Source organism: Periplaneta americana, chromosome 2 (assembly GCF_040183065.1).
Source record: "Periplaneta americana isolate PAMFEO1 chromosome 2, P.americana_PAMFEO1_priV1, whole genome shotgun sequence".
In the NCBI taxonomy this organism is placed as follows: domain Eukaryota; kingdom Metazoa; phylum Arthropoda; class Insecta; order Blattodea; family Blattidae; genus Periplaneta; species Periplaneta americana.
This window is the reverse complement of record NC_091118.1, coordinates 163,023,840-163,046,889: the sequence shown is the minus strand read 5'-3', so window position 1 is coordinate 163,046,889 and position 23,050 is coordinate 163,023,840. Positions and strand designations below refer to the sequence as shown.

The 23,050-nt window shown below is 35.6% G+C and overlaps 1 protein-coding gene across 1 annotated transcript in view; it reads left to right on the top strand.

Moving 5' to 3' along the window:
* Nucleotides 1–23,050, top strand: part of LOC138694742 (V-type proton ATPase 116 kDa subunit a 1-like) — a 128,865-nt gene that overhangs the window by 77,242 nt on the left and 28,573 nt on the right. The window contains exon 2 of the mRNA XM_069818749.1: nt 18,637–18,779. Coding sequence (XP_069674850.1) covers nt 18,637–18,779 — 143 coding nt within the window. The remainder of the gene's footprint in view (nt 1–18,636; nt 18,780–23,050) is intronic.

Here is a 23,050-nt window from a genome sequence, read left to right as displayed (position 1 = left end):
ATCGAGGAAGTAGACGTGACAACGTGACGCTTAGAGTGAAACCGACAGAGCAACAATCGGTCAGCAAAATTATGCTTTAAAAGCACACCGCACGTTATTGTATGATATGCTGGGTAACTTTCGGTGCTGGACCCCGGACTCATTTCACCGGCATTATCACCTTCATTTCATTCAGACGCTAAATAACCTAGATGTTGATACAGCGTCGTAAAATAACCCAGTAAAATAAAGTTATTGTATGATGCCGACATGACAAGCATGAGGCCGCGGCGATAATAACAAACAGCGGATTTTGGGTCCCGATACTGAACATTAGTTGTAGAGAGGCCACTGAACTCATTGCTACATTCCCTTCGTATGTCAAGGCACGTGACGTCTTGTCGCTATGTAGGGACCGAAAATCCGCTGTCAATTAATGATGAAGAAATCATTGAAAAGCTGCAGGAGAAGCGGAGTACCCAGAGAACACCCCTATATTGTCTGGACCACGGGCTTGCCCAACACAATTTGTAAATTCAGGGTGAATCGACCGGGATTTGAACCCGGTCCTCCTGCTTATACGTCCAGCGCCACCGTGGCAGTACAGTTTTAAAATGTAAATATAATTTATGACATTAAATTTATGTTAGTTTAAGTCTTAACTATTTTCATTATGCAACAGGTTAGTTCTTCGTACATCATCCTGAAGCAAAATGTCGAAATGTGTCATTTTCATAATTTCCGCGTGATAAGAAGATAAACGATTGCCAGTCTCAGGTTGCTTGTATCGCCGATATCGAATACTGGTAGTCATTTCATACAAGAATGAGGGAGTTCAGAGCCGTTACGGAAGTCACAGTGAAGTGAAAAGCTTCTTGGTTTGACATACATACTATCAATTAATTCATGCACCTGCAGTCTGTCCCTATAACTGCTAAGCTAAGATTGGTATTCTTTTTGCCAGGAGTAATAAGATCCTTGACTGCAATCAACAAATCTTGGAGCTTTGTTGTAACATCTGTGCTAATGTATTATTAATATGAGTCAACAAGATTAGTGGATGTACTTACGCACTCATAGTGATAAATAAGAGAGGAATGCGGAAGTATGTAAATATTTAAATAGGAAGAAGAACAAAGTGGCATTGTACCACAGTTCCCATAATTTTAATGTACCGGTACTTAAAAAGTATTCTCCTGTTTATATTAACTTATCGCCTGAATCCATAGTTCCAGTTTTTCTTCATATTACAGCTTCTATCAAAAGTTTAAGGACATCCCTTCAAAAGAGATGGTTCACTCCTGACTTTATACTTATGTGAAATCCCTCGATCTTTATACGGGGAACAACTGCCTTTGAAAAATAAAGTTTTTACTTTAAACCTAATCTCTGTATCTTTCAAACTGTGGATTATATAGCAACAATTTTTCTTTATAAAAGCTTATTGAAAAATTACATTTTTATAGGAAAAAAATAATTACTCTAGAATGGATGTATTTAGATAAATTAATTTTGGGACAGAGTTAGACATATCTGAAATGTTTCTTGTGCAATTATCACTTTTTATTTTAAAAATTTGTGACAGCTCGTTCACACATTGTAATCCAGATTTTTTTTTTCTTTTATTTAGAAAAAATGGCCAGTTTCTAAAATTCTCTTGCGTTTGCAATTCGCGAAACATTGGTCAAGGATCGCCATTGCCATTTACATCATAACATTGGCAGTTGGTAAAAACATGTCAGTCAGCTTATTCTCTCCATTTTTAGTAAACAGTTGTGGAGTTTGTTACAAGTGTGGAAAGTTAGAAAGTTGAAAAGAAAAAGTGAAAATGAGTCGAAATTCAGTGAGTATAGATATGAAGTGACAGATTATTGTAATATGAAAGAGTGACTTGAGATAATATCTAACTCTATCCTGAAATTTATTGCTATAAGTACATCCATTCTGAAGTAATTAATTTTTTTCTACAAAAATGTAATTTTTCAATAAGTTTTCATAGCAGAAAAATTGTTATATAATCCACAGTTTCAAAGATAGAGAGATTCTGTTTGAAGTGAAAAAGAACTTCATTTTTCACCGGCATTTGGTCCCTGTACAAGAATCAGAGGGTTTCACTGAAGTATAAAGACAGGAGTGAAACATCTGTTTTGAATGGGTGTCCTTAAACTTTTATTAGAAACTGAATAATAGATCTGCGCATGTTAGGCATCTTGTGACGTAAGGTCGACACGCAGTCGTGTGCTTCCGCATATAACAACTCAGGACATGACACTGACAACGAAGTTCCAGCAGCAAGGACCGTAGATTTAATTTACCGCAAGCAGCGTAGTTTCCACTCAGGATCAGAGTTAAAATAAAATTGTTTCTTACTCTTTGTTTACATCTTGGCCGGAATGTTACTAGTAGCTAAATGAACTCTTGAAATCAAATTATTTTATTTTAAATACTCTAACTCTAATCGTATAATAAAAGGAAAAAATAAACGTATGTTAAGCCAAAACAATAAATATTCGGGCTTAAAGATTTGTCAAAGCCGTAAGCTATACAGAGTGTTTATTAAGTATGGAATATTACCTACTCATAACTTCTTGAATTTTAGTTTTACAAAAAAAAAAATCATACAAAAGCTGTTGGAAATAAACCATATAATAAGATATCAGTGTTCGAAAAGAGTTATTCAGGCATACAGAGTGCAACGGTAAACTTTATTTTTTTAATGACACTCTATTTTAAGCTTTACTTATTCCGAATCTCCATTAAATTTTACGTATGAATATCTTTCTTTGGGGTTATATGAAGTCCAGACTCTGTCAGGATAAACCAAGAAATAGTGAAGACCTGAAAGGAAGAACTACTGGGTGTTCATTTCAAAGTGTGTCATGACGTCACTGTTGTGAGTCAGCGATTTGAAGCGAGTTTCAGCTTTTATGTCAGAGAAGTTGTCTATTAATCAAGGCGTTCAATTTGAACTTGAGAACGGGTACGGTATAACTTGAACGTCGTAGCAACAGATGGCTGCCTATAAAGTCTATGTGCTACCATAACCTCTTTCGAACTGTGTTTTGCGCGGGGAAGTAGTACGCAGGGTATTTGTTATCATCGGTTGCGTACGGCAACATTCCACAACTCAAATCAAATGCCCCGTGTCCATGTTGACCGTCGAAGTTAATGTCAACAAATACGTAAGTAATCGTCTTAACCCTCTCCACATATCCCGACAGTAAGAAAAAAACTCACCTCAGTACGTGTTTCCAAAGAGTTCACATTCCTGCCGCTACAGGCGTTACCGTACGTATCGGTAAGTACTCTTCAGAATAAACGCCGTACTTGCTTGGCAACTTCTCTGGCACATAGGTAATACTCCTCTGCGGAAATGAGGGAAGGTTGAATTCTATAGGCTCATAGGCTAGCCACTTCACGGCATACAGCGAGCCATGACACACTTTGAACTGAACACGCAGTAGATATGAGATAGAACAGATCAGTCATGTAACTGTGAGAAAGACAAAAGACTTTTCGTGATAGACTGGGACATTGTTTGGCTATGAATAGTTCTCATTTTTAGCATCTGTTGTAAAGTTTGGTTAGTGATACTGTTTTGTTTATTTTTATAGCGTATTCAACATGATTTTACATACTTATTTGTCTTAAGTTTGAAGTTCATGAAACAAGTTAATAAATAGTTAAAAGGCACGAAACGGGTGAATGGGTAAAATTTATACGCATTCATAAGTAAAATTTAATGGAGATTTGGAATATGTAAATCTTAAAATAGGGTGTCGTTTAAAAAAAATAAAGTTTCCTGTTATATCATGTACGATAACATACGTTTCTCAACACTGGTATCATATTGTATGGTTTATCTCCAACATCTTTTGTAGAAAACTTTTTAAATTAAAATTTAAGAATTAGTTATAAGTAATAATATTTTAAACAATAATTTATTTCCTTTTGATTATAAAGATGATGTATAAAATTAGTACACCCAAAGGAGCAAAGCTCGTGCTCGGGTGCAGTTCAGTTATAATATTTATTTAATACGAATAAAATACCAAGCCATATTACAGTGCTTACAAAATGAATTATAAACAATACAAGGATAATAATCAAGGTATAATATAATATATAAAATACAATATAAAAATACAAATAGAATAGACTATAAAAATCCGCCGTCGAATAAATCAATTACATACTTAATTAACTCTGTATATTTAATTATCCTCCAGTGCAATACATTAGTAGAGAGACAACTAAAAATCTACAAGATCTGATCTACAGTGGTTGATAAAGGCAGAGATAAATGCATTAACTAAATTAATTGCTGAGAAAACCTTCACAATTGAGCTGAATAATATTCCGTATTAATAAAAATATACCGACTTTCAGGGTCGTAGCTTATTAATTAAGTCAGAAATGTTTCGAACTGAAGTTGCAGAATATGTTGAGATAATTTATGTTGGCTAAGTCTTTGGCAATAAATACTCTGAGGAAAAATACAAATTGAAGTTCATAGTAACATTTGTCGCCTGAAAGTTCAAGTAGTATACCCTCTGAATGGCGGACAAAGTCGCAGTTGGGATTTTTTTTTTTTCGGGGTTCTCTCTTTTCCCTATATTAGGCACCTACTTAACTCCGACACCACTTCTCCATTTCGTCATCAATCCATAGCATTTCCCGAACGCCGGTTGGCGACGCACGGAGGGGGGCTGGCCTAGGGACGAGTGGGGTTGCCTGCTCGAAATCTGGGTACGCAGCGAACCTTAGTGTAGTCAGCCGGTATGAGTTAGGGAATGCGCCTAGCTTGAAGATTAGCGCAACAGATCGTATAAGGTCGCAGTGCTGGTTCATAGTGCCCCCTTCCCGAAAATTTTATTCCATTCCATACCATAGGCTACCATCTGAAGATAAACTGTTGGTGCTATCTATCGGTGAATCGCAAGAATCTCCAAGTGCTATCGCGAGATTAAGAGAGAGACAAAAGAGTAGAATGAGAGAATGTACAAGAGAAGGAAGAGTGGTGCTGATAAGGAATCCTATTATGTAAGAAGGAAATACAGTATGTGTAATATAAATCTAAGTTGAACCATGTGAATGTGAAACTACACGTAATTCATAAGAAAATATAGGGCTTACTGAAATAATGTGGCAGAATATTGCTCTTTAGCATAATCCCCATCACCATCTTTATGGCCACTATTAACAACTTTTATCTTTTGCTACCTGTCTTGATCTCAAAACGTCTTCCTTTGGTTTGTCCTAAGTTTTACTTTCACTTTGATCTGTGTCTTAAAAATAGCTCTGGAATTCTGTTATTTTCTATCTCCTCAATATGATTTTTCCACTTTTGTCTTCATTTTTTTTCTTGGCACCATAACCCATGATGGGCAAAGGCTGTCAAGTCGACTGCTGGCTTCACGTTCACATGCTTCAGAGGTGAACGATCATGCAACCAGTACGTAATTCCATACAGCTAGTCCAAAACATGACCTCTTAGATCACTTGGCTAGGGCACGGGATCTGTTTATATAATATAAAATTTAATAGTTAGTCGCATTCTTAATTCTTATGGAATATCTTAATTAAATGTGTGTCCTATAAAATAATAATCGTCGGTTCTTCTCATACAAATTATAGGCTATAGGTCTACCTTATCTCTGCCTTTATCAACCACTGTAGATCAAATCTTACAGATTTTTAGTTGTCTCTCTGTTAATGTATTGAACTGCAGGATAATAATTAAATATACAGAGTTCATTAAGTATGTAATTGATTTTGAGCTCGAAATTTGTTTAATGATAATTGCTTACATATTAAATTTTTAGAAAAAATTATAGGCATATTTATTATTCGGATTTTAAAAATGTACACTTAAAATATCAATTATTTTCTTCTTAGTTACATTATCACCTACAGTACACATAAGAGAGCTCAAATTATATTTTCTTCCAGACCTTTCTTTTAACTTTGCATTAAGCAAATAAAACATCCTACATCCTCATAATACATTTACCTCAAATTATGCGTCCTGATAATAGTTACACATAAATAATTATTCTTACGCTTTCAAACATCTTTCATGTAAATTGATTGTCATCAACACCACCACCATCTTTTCTTTTTCACGAATGTTAGACCGGATTGCCTTGTTTCACGGAATTAACTTTTCATATTGTCTACCAAGCGTTACAAAGATGTTTTCAGTTTTTTTCCTCTGTCTCGGTCGGTAGTTCAAAATATTTTGAGTTAAACTGTAGTCGTTCATATTTATTTGGCTTATTTTATGAGGGTTTATCAACTGCGATGGTTTCTAGCGTCTGAGTGAATTTAAGGTGATAATGCCAGGGAAATAAGTCCGGATCCAGCGACGAAAGTTATCTAGCATTTGCACTTAATGGGTTGAGGGAAAGAAACTACAACCAGGTAACTCGTCTCAATCAGGATTTGAACCTGGAGCCGCACGTTTCACTGTCGGACATGCTAACTGTTATTCCACAACAGTGTACCATGCATTCTACAAGAATGACCTACTATGACTAATGATGCTTTCTTTATTAATTTTATCTAAACTTTTATGTAATGTAATTTGATATGATATGATATAATTTGATGTAATATTTTCCATCAAGATATATCCGAGATCGTCAAAGTGGCTTACAGTATTAGTCGTTCTAAGAGCGATCCATACAAACCTTTACAATTTTAATTAGTTATAACTTCTAAACCAATAATAGCAAACGTGTGCAATCTATTCTGAGTTACATAGTAATTGTGGCAAATTCCTCAAAGTAAACGTTGAAAATGTCTTCCACCTGCAGCCATACACAACTGTACTCGTCGCACCATATTCCGTGACGTTCTCCGAAGTGGAAAGATTTCGTAACTTTGAATAACATATATAATTGAAATAATTAACATTAGAGATGTTTAATTGAGACAAAACAAAACAGTATCTTAGTTATAAAAATGCTCTGGTTCTATTATCAGATATTACCTATGGCTATACAAATAGAAAGACAAAATTTTAAAATAAATTTGCATTTCTAAGAAACATAAAACATGACGTTAAATAAAGTGTTTATATATTGCTTGAGATTGTACAGTACACTTGATCTCAAACATACGATCAAAAAATTCCTAGCCTTTTAATAAGGGCCTAGTAATTAAATAAAGTTTGTGGAACGGATTATTAGTTTATACATTGAAAGGTAGAGATGATGTTTCAAATAGGCTACTTGATTGTTTATACAAACTGTATATAACAGTTGCCAAAACGGATAAAATTTCAGTCTGGTTTGTGAGTATAAACAACTGTGACGATTCAAGGCTGCTTGACTGACGTTCGAGAGTTGATCACTCCCGATGTCTTGAAAGACTCGCAAGCAGTCTTTACATGAACGACGAGACGTAAGAATATTGTCGTGCGGGTTCGGCTTTGCGGGCGCTGTTAGTCTTGCTTTCTCGATCGTTGTTCAACTAGCCTTAGCACAGTCAGCTGGTGTAGATAAAGAATGCATCTGGCTGGATCAGCATAGTAATTCACTCGGACGTAGCGCTAGGGTTCAGGATGATGATAATTAGAGACAGGATTTTCATGCATTATCAAATCGTAAAGTATGCATGCATCCATGCACTATCATATGGCCAAATATGCACAATGAAGGAAAAAAACATTGAAAATATGCACTATCAAAATTGAAACTTACATTTTATTTTCGAATGGCACAATGTACTACTAACAATCTTTCCAAATTTCTAAGATATTCTTTTCCCTTGATCCACTATGCCACAAGATCTCTTCTCGAACATTTAATCGGGGGCATACAACACTTCACAGATCACCACAGAACACAAATACAGTAGCCAATTCACAAAACACCTGTACATGTAGCCTACTACAGACTTTCTACCTATCTGCCTGTCCAAATTAAAGGCATGTTAGGGGAGGCATGTTAGTGCTATTGTCGCCAAACTATAAAGTATGGGCGGGAGCAGAAGAGGCATCCTTCTAATAATCATTTTAGCCTCAGGGTAAGACTTCTATAGAACAGGAATGTGGAATTCCAGTGTGACAATACAACAAGAGGATTAGCTGATAAGGTTCAAAGTCCTCAAAGTCAGGTAGAAACCCTGCAAACTGTTAGCATTTCACTTATATTTTTCAGTACATATACTCATTGTAAGCTCAGAAATACCAAACTCTGCGAGGCAACATTTATAAAATGCAGTATCATGCGATTTAATATAAAATATGCAATGGAACTATAAAAATGGACGTAATGTGCAACATAAACCTCAAAATATGCATTATTAAACTTAAAATCTAAAAAACATGCATTATGCATGAATTTACCACTAAAAAAACCAAAACATGCTAATATGCAAGGAAAAAATATACATATTTCGAATCACTAAGCCATGAAACGGATATTTACAAAGTTTGAAAACTGTAGCAAGCTTATATAAAATATGCACTTGCAAGGAAATCCTGTCTCTAATGATAATATAATGAATGAAAAGAGTTGTTACGTTACCCCGTCTCCTGTTAGCATTTATCTTTCAGTCGCGTGAATTTCGCTATTTGGAACAACCCCAACGAGTAAGATACCCTTCTTTAGACTTTTGTTCACCTGAAGACGAAAATGGATTCAATCTTTGACAAGTTGTGAATTTTTGTGTGAATATTGTCACTGGGAGATGTTCAAAGTACAGCATTTATGGACACACACACAAATAAGAACAATGCAATGGACAGTTAGGGTTTTCTAGGCTTCAAATTGTGTAGCTATTTGTCGTTCTTTGATGTCAACCTACATGTTAGATAAAATACAATTGGAATGTCGAAATAAACATTACGTAAATATGCCTAGTATAGTTTCGAACTTAAGAATCCGGCGCTTGTTCATGACAATCGGTTTTGTGCTTAGCTCTGTATTATTAGATATTCTGTACGACACATGTTCATGGGTCGGTGTCTGTTATCTAAGATAAACTGCTGGAAGGTGTTGAATGTTTCCGACTCGTACTTTATCTCTCAATGTCTCAAGTGCCTGATTAAGTTAGTGAGAAGAGAAGTTTTAGTACACAAGGTGATTGTACAGCGTCTGCCTGTGTGGCATATATTGAAATAAGGAGCAAGTTCAATTCTTATTCCGAGCTGGAGGCCTCAGAATCAACATCTCCACCTCCTCCCCAGGAAGGGTCACCATTGATCTCTTCTGGGAATAAAGGTAGGCCTATCTATTGTAATAACTTACAATTCAGAACTTAACACTTAGCAGTGCTTATGTGAGTCCTATTTGCGATTCTATCTCTTGATCTATATTAATTAAAAACATTAACATATTATTACTGTTATTGTATATATTCATAATTTTTATTTTATTTAGTGGTTTAATACTTTGAAAGAAAATAAATAATTTTTATGAGTAGAATGAATCACGTGAGATGACTCTTATCTATACTTTAGATATGCAATCCATCATGGAGGACGCCATTTTATTCAGTTCCTCGTAAATTATATTACTTTGAATATAAAATTATTATACAATATTATATGCGACAAATTATAGCGATGGGCCTACTCTTACTCAAACATAAACCTACGACAGTTGACATGTTTACGATATTTTTTTTTTTAATTAATTCATGGAGTTACGAAATTGTGACTTTGTATCATTATTACGTAACAAATGTATTGCACCGTTCATAAAATAAAGATAACTGCTTCTAATGTAGATAGTCCTTATTTTACATTAGAATTGTATTTCAATTGAATACTTACCATAAATTTATTTAAATTATTGTCTGGTAGTGATTTTATATAACATTCAATTGTATTCAGACATGTCTAATACGGAAGTAGTGGTCCTATCAATAATTTTGTCAATTGTACGTATGCATTGTATACAAGTAATTTATTCCTAATGCAACATAACTTTAAACTTACTTCAATTGAAGGGTTCAGAACGATAGTGGGCCAAGCGCCATTTACTAAAACCGTAGAAAACGAGGGTTAAAATGAAGTTATCAACAGTAATCTCACTAGAGGTTTTGATTTATCTAGAGAAAATCAAAACTCGAGTGGGATTTAATTGACTATTACACGATTAGAAGAAAGTAGGCTATATAAAGATTAGAAGTAACAAAGTGTACAATAAAATATTAATTGGCTTACGAAAATACAACTGTCTTCAGATGTATTATTGTACCATCTCAACATTATGCTAGATGGCAGTAGTGTTTTATGATGATGTTTTCTTGTTATCGGTATCAGTTGTGCCAACTATGGAATCATCATTGAACTCTGTGGACTGTTACTAGTCAAGAAGGCTTTGTTGATTCAGTTTCATTTTTATTAAAACATTTGCATTCCATTTCAATCATCCGGATCCCAGTAATCAATGTCACGTGACAGATGATTTTCAATAAATCTTAGTATTAAACAATCTCTGATACGTGACTATTCATAATATATAGCAGAAGCTATAACAAACATAACCTAAATAATATAAACAAGTGTTAGAAAAGTTTTAATTAGGGATGATGAAATAAACAAGAAACGTTTTAATTAACGATGATGAAATAAAAAATAAACATGGATAATTTTAAAAGAAACAATTATTGAAAGTACAATTTTCAAATTTGAATGTTTTGGTGGTTGGTGGTTCAGTTGATGTTGTATTGGACGTGTGCGTAAAAGAAGTGAACTCGTTTGTGTACATGGTGTATCCCTCAACTCATTCAGGATTTCCGAATGGTGCTCTTCATATATGACCAGTGATCTTTATTAATTCTTGTTCTTGAATGCCAAAATGCGAGTCATATTTGAAAGTGATGTGCATCTACTGGAGTGGTTTGTAATTTTCTGTTTTTGACGGCTAGACCAGTGCAGTTTGAAATGTTGGCAAACAAAGAAACAAATGCTAGGGTAGTGATAAAAATAAACAAATGCTAGGGACGCGATAAAATTAAACAAATGCTAGGGACGCGATAAAATTGTGCGATAAGCAGCCATGATTGGTTGAAAGACGTCCTTTCGTACCGTTTTATTGGTCGAAAGTAGTGTGACGTAGTAAAAGTGTAATAGTCACCATAATTCAATGGAAACATACAGCAAGTAATATAAAGTATACACATGCAAACTAAATGATATGTCACTCTTCACTTAACTTTAACCCTTATTTTCTCCGTTTTTAATAAATGGCGCTTGGCCCACTATGGCTCTGAACCCTTCAATTACTGTCGGATGTAATGTAATATTCAGTGTGTTAAGATGCAAAACATGCAAGTGACATCATATTTTATAATGCAAATTTTGAATTATGTATTATTTATGATTTACGTTACATAAATTTAAAATAGGCGTCTCAGGAGACATTTGGAATAAATTCATCTTGTAGAAGATTACTACACTAATACTTTCCATAGACGCTCAGTGGCGTAACTAGAGACTTGGAGACACCTGGAACATTTTAAGATGGGTTCCCCACCAATTTTGAGTTCTACAAAGTGCCACTCTGACATGTTTTATAATATCTTAATAATTTCTATACCATGCCTATTAGAAATGTGTAAATACTGTGTAAATACAATTATTCATAAGTAAACGAAATAGACATTCACAATTTATTTCTAGTTATTTTTTTAAATGTATGTATAACGTATCAAACCTTCTTCAGCAAAATTCTCCATTACTTCTTCGAAATCCAGCTCGATGCATAGGCCTAGAAATGCTAATTTTTTTAATTTTTTTTCTGAACTATGGTGCTTCTGAGATAGTGTTTTTATTATTTTATGTTTGAAAAATGAACGCTCGGAACTTGCAGTTGTAACAGGAATGGTAAGAAACAACATCAAAGCTATACAAACTTCCGGAAAACTGGCTGAAAGGAAGTGATTATTCACTATAAGAGAGGCTAGTTCACTGATTGAGATCTCATTACTAAGGTCTGATCGCATAGGCCTACTTAAAATGTCTCACAGAAATTCTGAAGAAAACATGTTTTTGCTTTACGTACTGTATCTTCAAATTTCTTAGCCTTATGTAGGAGATCAGTGTCACTCAAGTCAGAAATGTTAGTCAGTCTATTATTTATTAAGTTATTAATGAATTTTTACCTACAAGCTTTACATCAACATCTGTGGTCATATCGCGTGTGCAGGATCTTTGGATATATTAGTAGGCCGTGCTAGTATTAGGCTCTTTTTCTGTTTCTATTGCCGCGCGTTGCAAGCGATTATGTTCATGTAACTGATCTTAGGTCTTAATATTTGTAATTCTGTGGTGTTCAGGTAAAGGGGGATAAGTCATTTTTTGTGCAGATGGAATTTTGTTCCCCAGATGAACACATAAGTTAAATTATACAAATGAGTGTGCAAAAATCCAAGAATACTTGCAATTGATGTGTTTTATTAGTGTAGAAAATTATTTGCAATAAGGGTCCGAAGTTTCATTTTCATTTATCTCCAAACTCATTTTTATGACTTATCTCCTACCCAAACACCACAGAATTGAGGCAATGATGAATCACGATTTATATATACTGTATATACAGGGTGTTTCCGGGCTAGTGTTACAAACTTTCAGGGATGATGGGGAAGAGCACATGTATCAATTTGAGATAAGGAACCCTGGTCCAGAAATGACCGAGTCGAAACTTACAAGCAAAAATAGTTGTGTGCAAATGAAATAATTTTATTCCTCTGTACACCTTATTTATGTGTATTTATCTGTACATCTTACACATACTGTATTCATCTGACGTTGTTTACGTTGTCTACTTAAAGTATTTCATTCAGTGCGCTGTCTGAGGGGTGGGGACAGAAAACTACACTAAAGCAATGCGGATAGCGTAATGTGTAACGGACATGGTCGGTCCTGATATGCACGTCTGTAGACAGCAGTGTATGTGTACAAGTTGCAGTGTCCAGTCGATCAGTCCTAGTGAAATGGAGGAGTACACGAGAGCGGAATAAGCAGACCTGATTTTCGAATACGGATGAGCCAATGGAAACAGTATACTAGCTCACAGATTGTATCGGGCGAAGTACCCACGTAGGAGACATCCGGCCCATACCATCTTTCCACGACTGTTCCAAAGGTTAAGGGAAGGAGGGCACGTGGTGCAAATTACAGTTCCATTTCCACACAACTATTTTTGCTTATAACTTTCGACTCGGTCATTTCCGGACCAGGATTCCTTATCTCAAATTGATACATGTGCCCTTCCCCATTATCCCTGAAAGTTTGTACCACCAGCCCGGAAACACCCTGTGTGTGTGTGTGTGTGTGTGTGTGTGTGTGTGTGTGTGTGTGTGTGTGTGTGCGCGTGTGCGTGTGCTCGTGCGTGTGTGTGTCATTATGCAATATTCTAGGATGTGATTTCTGGCAACATTCTGATAAAAAAAAGTTCATATAAACATAAATTTCCAATGCGGCATTTACCTTTGTGACTGAGGGAAGATGTTAACGTCTGAGACAACTCGCTCGGTTATAATTGCATTGTACATATAAACAGAAATGAATGTTATGTATTTAATATATTTAATTTGAAGACAGCTATTGTCCACACCTGTGGAGTAACGGTCAGCGCGTCTGGCCGCGAAACCAAGTGGCCCGGGTTCGAATCTCGGCCGGGACAAGTTACCTGGTTGAGGTTTTTCCGGGGTTTTCCCTCAACCCAATACGAGCAAATGCTGGGTAACTTTCGGTGCTGGACCCCGGACTCATTTCACCGGCATTATCACCTTCATTTCATTCAGACGCTAAATAACATAGATGTTGATACAGCGTCGTAAAATAACCCAATAAAATAAATAAAATAAAAGACGCTATTACGACAAACAAAAGTTAATAGGCCTAGATATACGAGTATGATTATAATATTTAGCAGTAACAGTAATAGCAGAAGTAGCAGTAACGGGTAGGCTCCTTCAACTTGTGGACCTCTAGACATTTGCCAGTACAGCCTCTGCAGGTATACTTGTGTTTTTTCTTTTAACAAAGAGCTCTGAATGCATAACAATATGAAGAATTTTTCGACCAGGCTTTATGGCTGTCGGCTCGACTATAATAACATAAGGTCATTTCAATTTGTATGATAGCTGAACTGTCGGGAGTACAAGGAGGCGTTTGATCGCCAGAACAATGCTTGCTTTTGCCAGAAAAGAAAGATATCGTTCACCGATAACAAAATTGCTCAATTTGTTCGGTCGAGACATTCTCTATTGTATACAGAATGATTCAAAACTTACGTTAAGAATACAGTAGATAGAGGGTACTAAAACAAACATTTTTCATTAAGCAGTGGGTTTCCCATCTCACATCGGTACGGCGCTACACTTATTTCATTGTTGTGCCTGGTAGCCAATCATTCATTCAAGGACCAGTGGCTTGACTCTTTGATGACTGAGCTATCAATGAAAAACACCAGACAATGACGCTTGGGAACTTGTGCATTACAGAAGAGCTTCGAACTGACATCTCCCTTCTTATAAATAATACTGGCATGGTCGAAGCTGTCGCACCTGTTCAGATATGCCAGGTGTAGTCTGTATGGTGTTACAGGCGTCGATAATCCGTGGAAGATCATCGACATGGTCTACGGGTGTGGCATACACTAAGGTCTTCAAAAGTTCCCACCGGAAGTAATGTGGATTAAGATTGGTGATGTTACTGGCCATGGGATGGAACCTTGATAACCAATCTGTCACCAAATGTTGCCGTCATGCTGGAACCATGTTCTCGCGCGTACTGCAAGCGGTACTCCTTCCAATAAATTGGGCAGGATGTTTTACAAAAAGTACCTGTAATTTTCTCTCCTTAAGCGATTTGGCATGACCGAGTGGTGTGTCGTTAATGATGCCACACCACACATTGACACTAAATCGCACCTGATGAGATCTGACTGCAATGGAATATGGATTTGTCTGCTCCCAAAAGTGCTGGTTGTGTGTGTTAAAAATACCATCCCGTGTGAAAGTTACTTCATCAGTGAACAACACACATCTTGCGAACTGGGATATCACTGCGCTTTGATGCAAAAACCAAATGCACGTCGGCTAGTTCTCTCAGGCACTAACGCTCCATTTTTTAATGTTGACTCTCTGCTGACTGAGCTTTCAATAAATGTACCTAAAACAATAGACAATAACAAACAATCACAACGTGGCAGTCATAACACTAAAACAAGTGCAGCGTCTAAACGGTGCGAGATAGGACACACATTAATGAAAAATGTTTGTTTTAGTATCCTCTATTTACCATATTCTTCTGTAACATAAGTCTTTAATCACCCTGTATAGTTTATGCCACACTATAGAAAGGTTCTAGTTATGGGCTGCTTATGACATTAAGACTGCAGATGGTGGTACAAACAACACTGAAGTTAAGGTGTAAACTTGATATTGGCCATTATCCCAAAGCTGTGAAATGTAAATTAAAGTTAATTTTTATTTAACGTCTCTCTTGAGGAATAATTGAGGTTACTGGAGACAACAGAATGATGATAATTCAGACATGAATTTAAATGTCCCCTTTATTACAATTGAGACATGAATTTAAATGTCCCCTTATTACATCTTAAACTTTGTCTGAAATTTTCGGTTAATTTCGCTCACCTAGTGACATGTTGTAACTCTGTAATTAAGTCTCCAAAGGATGTGAAGAAATAAAACCTCCTAATACAGTTTTACGGGTACGAAACGTGACATAAGAAAACATTGTGGGAATTTTTGTCATTATGCAATGATCTTTCTTCATAACTCATACGTACATTTTCACTGTCAGCATCTTAGATAAGAAGTTAAATGCGTGATAATTTACGGTTTAGTTCTATTACACATAATTAACTTTTCGTTGCCGTAAGAGGAATTTGTGTAAATACGATACGTAATTTTTTTTTTGTTACACTCAGTCCTTCGAAATAAGTAAGGCCATTTGTATACTCGAGACGTGACCCGTTCGTAAACGGAGACTACAGATACTTGCGGTCAACACTACATCTATTCTCTACTTAAGCTTGCACAAGACAGCATTAGCAACGGACCAACATTAATGTTTTAGATTGGATTCGAACACGCTACCGAGGCTTGGATGCTAAAAGATTATAAGTGGAATATGGGACAAGCTGACGCGCACATAGGCCACTGGTATATTAACATCATACTACACTGCTCCATCGATATAGGAGATAGCCAATGTTTACCTACTTAGTTATACCACAGTCTGGTATATACAGTCACGAAGCTCAATACGTAGTAAATATGCATCCATAGATAGTTGCTAACCACTAGGATCGCTAATATCGCCTCATTACAGACAATGCGAAATAGTACCGACACAGTCTAGTGTTCCTAGCACCCTCACAACTCAAGCTTCGTAACTGTATATACTAGACTGTGGTTATACTACGGCATTACGCGAAGCAACTCCCTTGCAATCGGCAAGTGGTAGAGCATTAAAGTCGAGGAATGTACAGGAAAACATCGATCATATAGGAATGGGTATTTAAGAGTTGTTAATGCTGGGTTTGCAGTGAAAGACCTGCCCTTGGGTATAAAACTGTGGATGAATAAAAATATAGAATGTTAATATTATCGAAATCTTTAATTGACAATTTTCGCTCGCTAGAATTTTTATAAGTTTATTATTGAAAATGCAACTCGGATCTTATGCACTGTGTTATCGAATGTTATTGGTTTGCCGTTAAATTGCATTAAGATAGCTAGGTATCTTGATTTCGTGCTGCAATGTCATGCCATGGTCGAACCTAGAAAATGATCACGTACTAACTCTGAAGTTTTCTAAGGCCTGTTGAGACCAACCGCATCACTCTGCACCGCGTGGCGCAGAACGGCGCAAACAATACAGAACAGTAGGCCTACAAAACAGCACAGAACTTTTAACTTTATTTTCCTTTTGAAGAAAACTATTTTAGAGGTTTTTAGGCCTTAATTTGTAACTCTTTGTACGATATTTGAACCAATGATATTACATTGTAATCATTCAACACACGATGAAGACAAAAGAATTATGCCTTATTTTAATTATTGTACTAAAAATGCATTAAAGTTGTGCTGCACGAAGATACATTATCCTTGAATTCATATCAGTTCTTTAATTTCCGGACACTCTTATCGACAACATGTCTAATTTAAAATTGCAATTGGTATCGCTAACAACCAGTTACTGGGATTTCACAAACCAGAACACAGTTCCGTAACAAACGGATGTTACAAACTTGTGAACGAGGCCCATCGACTATTATCATTTTTGATTATAAGTAATTGATTAACTAGCGGACTTACTCGTGTTAATTATGTAAGTTTGTGCAGCTTACAGCTGTTTCGATGCTTCATCACACCATCCTTAGAGCCTAATAGATCTCGGCGTCATCTCGAACTTCTCTGCCTGTTGTGTGGGTGCGTTTGATTGTTGAAAAGTGGAGTCAAATAGTGTGTGTGTACTGAAATTGTTCTGTGTGTTGAGAATTTGATCAGGGTGTGTTTTAGTATGTTTGTATATTTCATATTGTTCTAGTGTGTTGAGTTTTTGGTTCTTGGGTTGTATGTGTAGGATTTCCATGTCCGCATTTATGTTATTGTATGTATGGTTAGCATTGGTTATGTGATCGGCGTATGTAGATGTATTGTGTCCTCTGGTTATTTCTTTAATGTGTTCTCTGTAGCGTGTTTGGAATGATCTGCCTGTCTGTCCAATGTAGAACTTGTCGCAACTATTACATGTGAGTTTGTATACACCCGTATGGTCGTATTTATTTGTTTGTGTTTTTTGGTGTTGAGATGTCTTTGTAGTTTGTTTTCTGTTCTGTATGCTATGTTGTATTTCTGCTTTCTGAATGAAGATGCGATCTTATATGTGCTTTTGTTTTCATTATGTTAGTGTGGTGTATTTCTTGTGTTTGTGTTGTGTTTTGCGTGTTTTTGTGTTTGTTAAGTTTTTGTTTTGTCTTTCTTATGATGTTGTCTATTATGTTTGGATTGTAACCGTTTTCTTGTGCTATGCATTTGATTGTGTTCACTTCTTCATTGTAGTGTTGTTGGCTCATGGGTATGTTGAGTAATCTGTGTACCATTGTCCTGAATGCAGCATGTTTGTGTTGTATGGGATGGTTAGATGTGTTGTGTATGTGTGGTGGTGGTGGTGGTGGTGGCTGGTAGGCTCTGAGGATGGTGTGATGAAGCACCGAAACAGCTGTAAGCCGCACAGACTTATATAATTAACACGAGTAAGTCCGCTAGTTAATCAATTACTTATATTCAAGTGTTAAAAGTAGTGTACGCAAGATTCAAAATGGATTAACCTTAGTTATGAGCGTGTAGGACCTACTGTAAATGCACCGTCAGTTCTTTCCTATTTTATCGCTGAATGACAAGCATCTCAACATATCTTCAACGATGCCAAATAATCTATACAGTTGAAAGCATCGTAAAATTAAGCCATAAACATTGCAAACACAATTTGTTTTAGCGTTTACGTGCACATCCTGTCACAAACGTTTGAAAGCACTAGCACTATAGTACAGATAGCCGAGAGCGCCCGACAAGGAGACAAGTCATCGCTTTTATGTACGCATGTCCATCAGCTTATCGCTCGCTCATTGAAGCGGTGTACTGAATGACTTGTTCTTGCAGGAGGTGAGAGCAAGAAAGCCGCCATCATGGGGTCGTTTTTCCGGAGCGAGGAGATGTCCCTGTGCCAGCTCTTCATTCAGCCCGAAGCCGCGTACTCGTCCGTTGCGGAGCTGGGGGAGGCTGGCAGCGTGCAGTTCAGAGACGTGAGTAACAAAAATGTCGTTATAACGAACGCCAGTATAATGAATTTATTTCCTATCCTCTGCCTTTTTCCCCATACAATTTAGTGTTACAATATTTCAATTTAACGAACATCCAGGATCGCTTACGCTCATTTCATAAACACACTCGCGTCTTAATTACTAGACTGCCATTATAGGCTAGTTGCATAATATGCTATTACGTTACGTGGCGAAAATAAAATGATACTTGTATCTATTAATTTAAAGTAATCCCGCTGCTGACAAAACACCAGACAAGCGTGCGAAGTGAATCAGCATAGAAAAACACAACATTTCGGAATACGTTACCACCTCAGAAAGTTTCATTAACTTCTACAAAAAAGTATACTTTGAGAAACTTTCATTGCTCTCCTGTATGTTGAATCTTGCGACATACAAACCATAGGCAAGCAGCTTTATTGCATTGTCACTATTGTTATGTATTTATTTATTGTTTTATTAGTGGCTCAAGTTACCCAGTAAATGGGTATACTTGAGCCACCCATTTAAAAATGCTATGTGGTGTAAGTTAAACTTCATATGAGGTTACTGGAGTTAATAAAACCTTAAATGATAACATTTTATAGATTTGGGTACAGTATATATGTAGTTTATTATCTTCAGCTATATTCTATAATTCACTGAGATAATATGCACACATAATTTTCTTTTCTTTAATTCCAAAATTTGAATTAAAAAATTACAAAAATCACAGAAACGAAAACATCAAAACACCTGATTTGGCTCAAATATCCTCGATGTCTCAAGTAATCCCACCTTACCCGGTATATATAATCATAATTTTCCTTACTGTGTGTACTTAAAAATATTGTATTCATTGTATGTTTTGTACTGCAATATTTTATTACTACTATAATAGTATTATTATTATTACTATTCTTATTTATTATTATTATTATTATTATTATTATTATTATTATTATCAATAATTGTCTTATTTTTTATACTTTGTATGTCTCATTTATTTTGACCTGCTGTTCACATTTTGTTATGCTTTTTCCTTTCTTTCTGTATGTTATATATTATGCTGATTTCTACTTACTTGTTGTTTACATTTTATTATTATTATTATTATTATTATTATTATTATTATTATCTTATTCAGTTTTGTGTGTAAAATTGTAGTGTACTTTGCAAATTTGTAGTGTTTTTTGTAACGCAGTTTTACTTCTGGTTGAGTGTTTGAGAAGGCCGTATGGCCTTAACCCTGTCAGGTTAAATAAATCATTATTATTATTATTATTATTATTATTATTATTATTATTATTATTATTATTATTATTATTATTATTATTATTATTATTATGTATCGATTCTATCCCTGGGGAGTAATCCAATCCTCAGGATCCCAAAGTAGCTCCATTGTGTTTTAATTTAAGGACATTAGGAAGAACATGTGTTAATCAAGGTGGTAAGTTTTCTTTTTAACGTGAAATAAGTCTTTCACCGCAACGAGTATGGGTACCCGTTTCAGAATCATGGTGAAACAAAAATGACAGAATTTCAAATGCTTACTGTAACAACACTATGAGCTACAGCCGAATGCTAATGTTATTAGTAGTTAGGCCATGAACCAATGTAATTTGTGTGGCACGCCCAATGACGTTACCTCCCTTTCCTACGAGCATGAGGGCACCGAAGTTAATGTGTGAAATTAGTCGTGCCGCGCTGCCTCCCTTAGTAATATCACGGCATCGATGACCACTACAGATCTGTATGGTCACTCGTTTGATTTTTAATCGCGAGCTCTGCAACATTAAAGTTATAATATACACATACGTTACACTTGAGTGAACCGTAGTTAAAAATTTGTTGTGAGCTAGGACTAATTTCGGAATGTCGCTTCATATCCTCTTCAGTCCCGAATTTATATTTAAAAAAAAATTGAAAAAAAAATAAATCAGTTACATAATCATTCTGGGTTTCCGAAAGTCCCAAATCAAGCCTTCACACAATATCAAATTTTGAGGCTATTTTGACTCTTGATGTTCCCAATTTTTAAATTCTAATTTATAATTCTGGTATAGAAATGTTGTAAAAGTGATAGGCTACTTTTTATTTCTATCAAATTTAATTTTCCAAAATTTTCAAAAGTATCCAAAACACTGCAAAAAAAATAAAAGAAAATTAAGTACAGTATACTCTACAACAGGACTGAAGCGGATATGAAGAGAAAATATATTTCATATCATAGACCCATACCCTCCATTTGTAAATCGAAACAAAAATAAAACATTCAAACTAACACACATGTGTAGTTTTATTTCCGAAACTGGGTGACGTATTTTACGTACCGGTGTACTGATAAAGCGCAAAATTTTTTATACCCCACTCCATTGAAACAACTGAATGACTTTAAACTTCTATTGTGAACCGAGCTCTCAGACAATGGACTTATAAATATTTTACGTCTGAAGAGACCCCTCAATCATTTTTTGACAGACTGTTGTTTCTGGATCTGTACTAAAGCCGCCAGTTCATAAGAGAAATTTAGGATCTGTAAATGGTGTTTTTGCTATGTTGATTGTTAAGATGATGTATGTTTCATAAATCACCCATGACTTAGAAACGTCGTAGTAAATTCTGACTTCCTATGACTGAACTTTACGACTTGATAGCATATCACACTTCCACCTCCTGGTGTCTCCTGACTGGCCTTGAATATAAACTATTAAGTCGAGTCTGGCGTTAGTGATATCGTTATCTTCTGAAGCGTAAAGTAAAGGGGCTCAGTTTCTTCATTCCAGATTATAACTCGTTCTTTATTGAAAATATAACGTTACAGATGTAATTTATTATGCTTTGACAATTTAATCCCGAAGTTTTCAAACTGTGAGACGCATCCGTTAGGTGAGGTATATGACAATCTTACCTATGGACATATTATGGCAATCCGTATTGTGTACGGATGTTGGATAGTTTAGATTTTAAGATCCGTGTCCGTATCGTACGAGTAAAAAATGACGAAATGTCCGAATTTGCTGATTTGGGCTGGGAAAGGAGATTAATAACACTGTGGAACAAAAAAATGCCATACCTCTGGAATGAAAAAATAGCTTAATCTCATGGAAATTCATGGGCTGATTCCGAAAATGCCTTTGGATTTTTCCTGTCAGGCTTAGTTCATAAGATATCCAAGAAAAATGAAATAAAACAAAATTAGGCATGCAATATTTAATTGTTAATTTTCATTTTTGTTTTTTGAATCTTGCGTAGGCTACACTACTTTTAACACTTGAATATAAGTAGGGCTAATTGATTAACTAGCGGACTTACTCGTGTTAATTATGTACACACACATTATTTGATTCTACTTTTCACCATCTTTCAACAATCAAACGCACCCACATAACAGGCAGAGAAGTTCGAGATGACGCCGAGATCTAGTAGGCTCTGAGGATGGTTGATGAAGCACCGAAACAGCTGTAAGCCGCACAGACTTACATAATTAACACGAGTAAGTCCGCTAGTTGATCAATTACTTTCATTTTTGTTTTATAAATTTAATTTGTACTCACTAGCTAGCTAGTTAAATAAGTCAATTAAAATTTTAGCATTAAGGATAATTGACTTGTTAGTCAAAATAACAATAAAATGAATTCATCTAAACCGCTTAAAATATTAGCAATAGTAATAATTATACATCTTGATAACACAACTTTTAACACTGTAGCACTTCGGAATATGTATTATAAGACTTTTGTGTTAAATTCTATCGTACCTGGTTTACATGTTTCGACCTATAATGGGTCATCCTCAGTAATTATTAACATAAGTCCTAAAATGCTTGCTACTTGGTGACTTTCTCTTCTGGTCAGAATTACTTCCCTCTTCAGAAACGGGCAATAATCCCCCAACATTGCAGGATCCTAACGACTTTTGAAAATGTTTTTCCATTGTAGTATGTCCTGATGAAAACTCTCTCCCTATTCATCACTAACAGCACCAAAATTTCAGAAAAAATATATATAAGTGCGAATGGAGGAAATGCACTTTCAGTGACATCCTACAGCCCATTTGTTTACAAAATTTTAGTAATGTGTCCTCTAAAAATTCATATTGTTCATCCTTCCTATTGCCAAGAATCACTTTCATCATTGCCTTAAATACAAGACCAGTCGCCAGTTCCAAATTTGTTAACTTACTTTCAAAGACTTGGTCTTTTAAAGGATTTCTTGTCTATGGACCAATGAAAATACCCTCCTTTGACTTTGCACATATATCAAATTGGG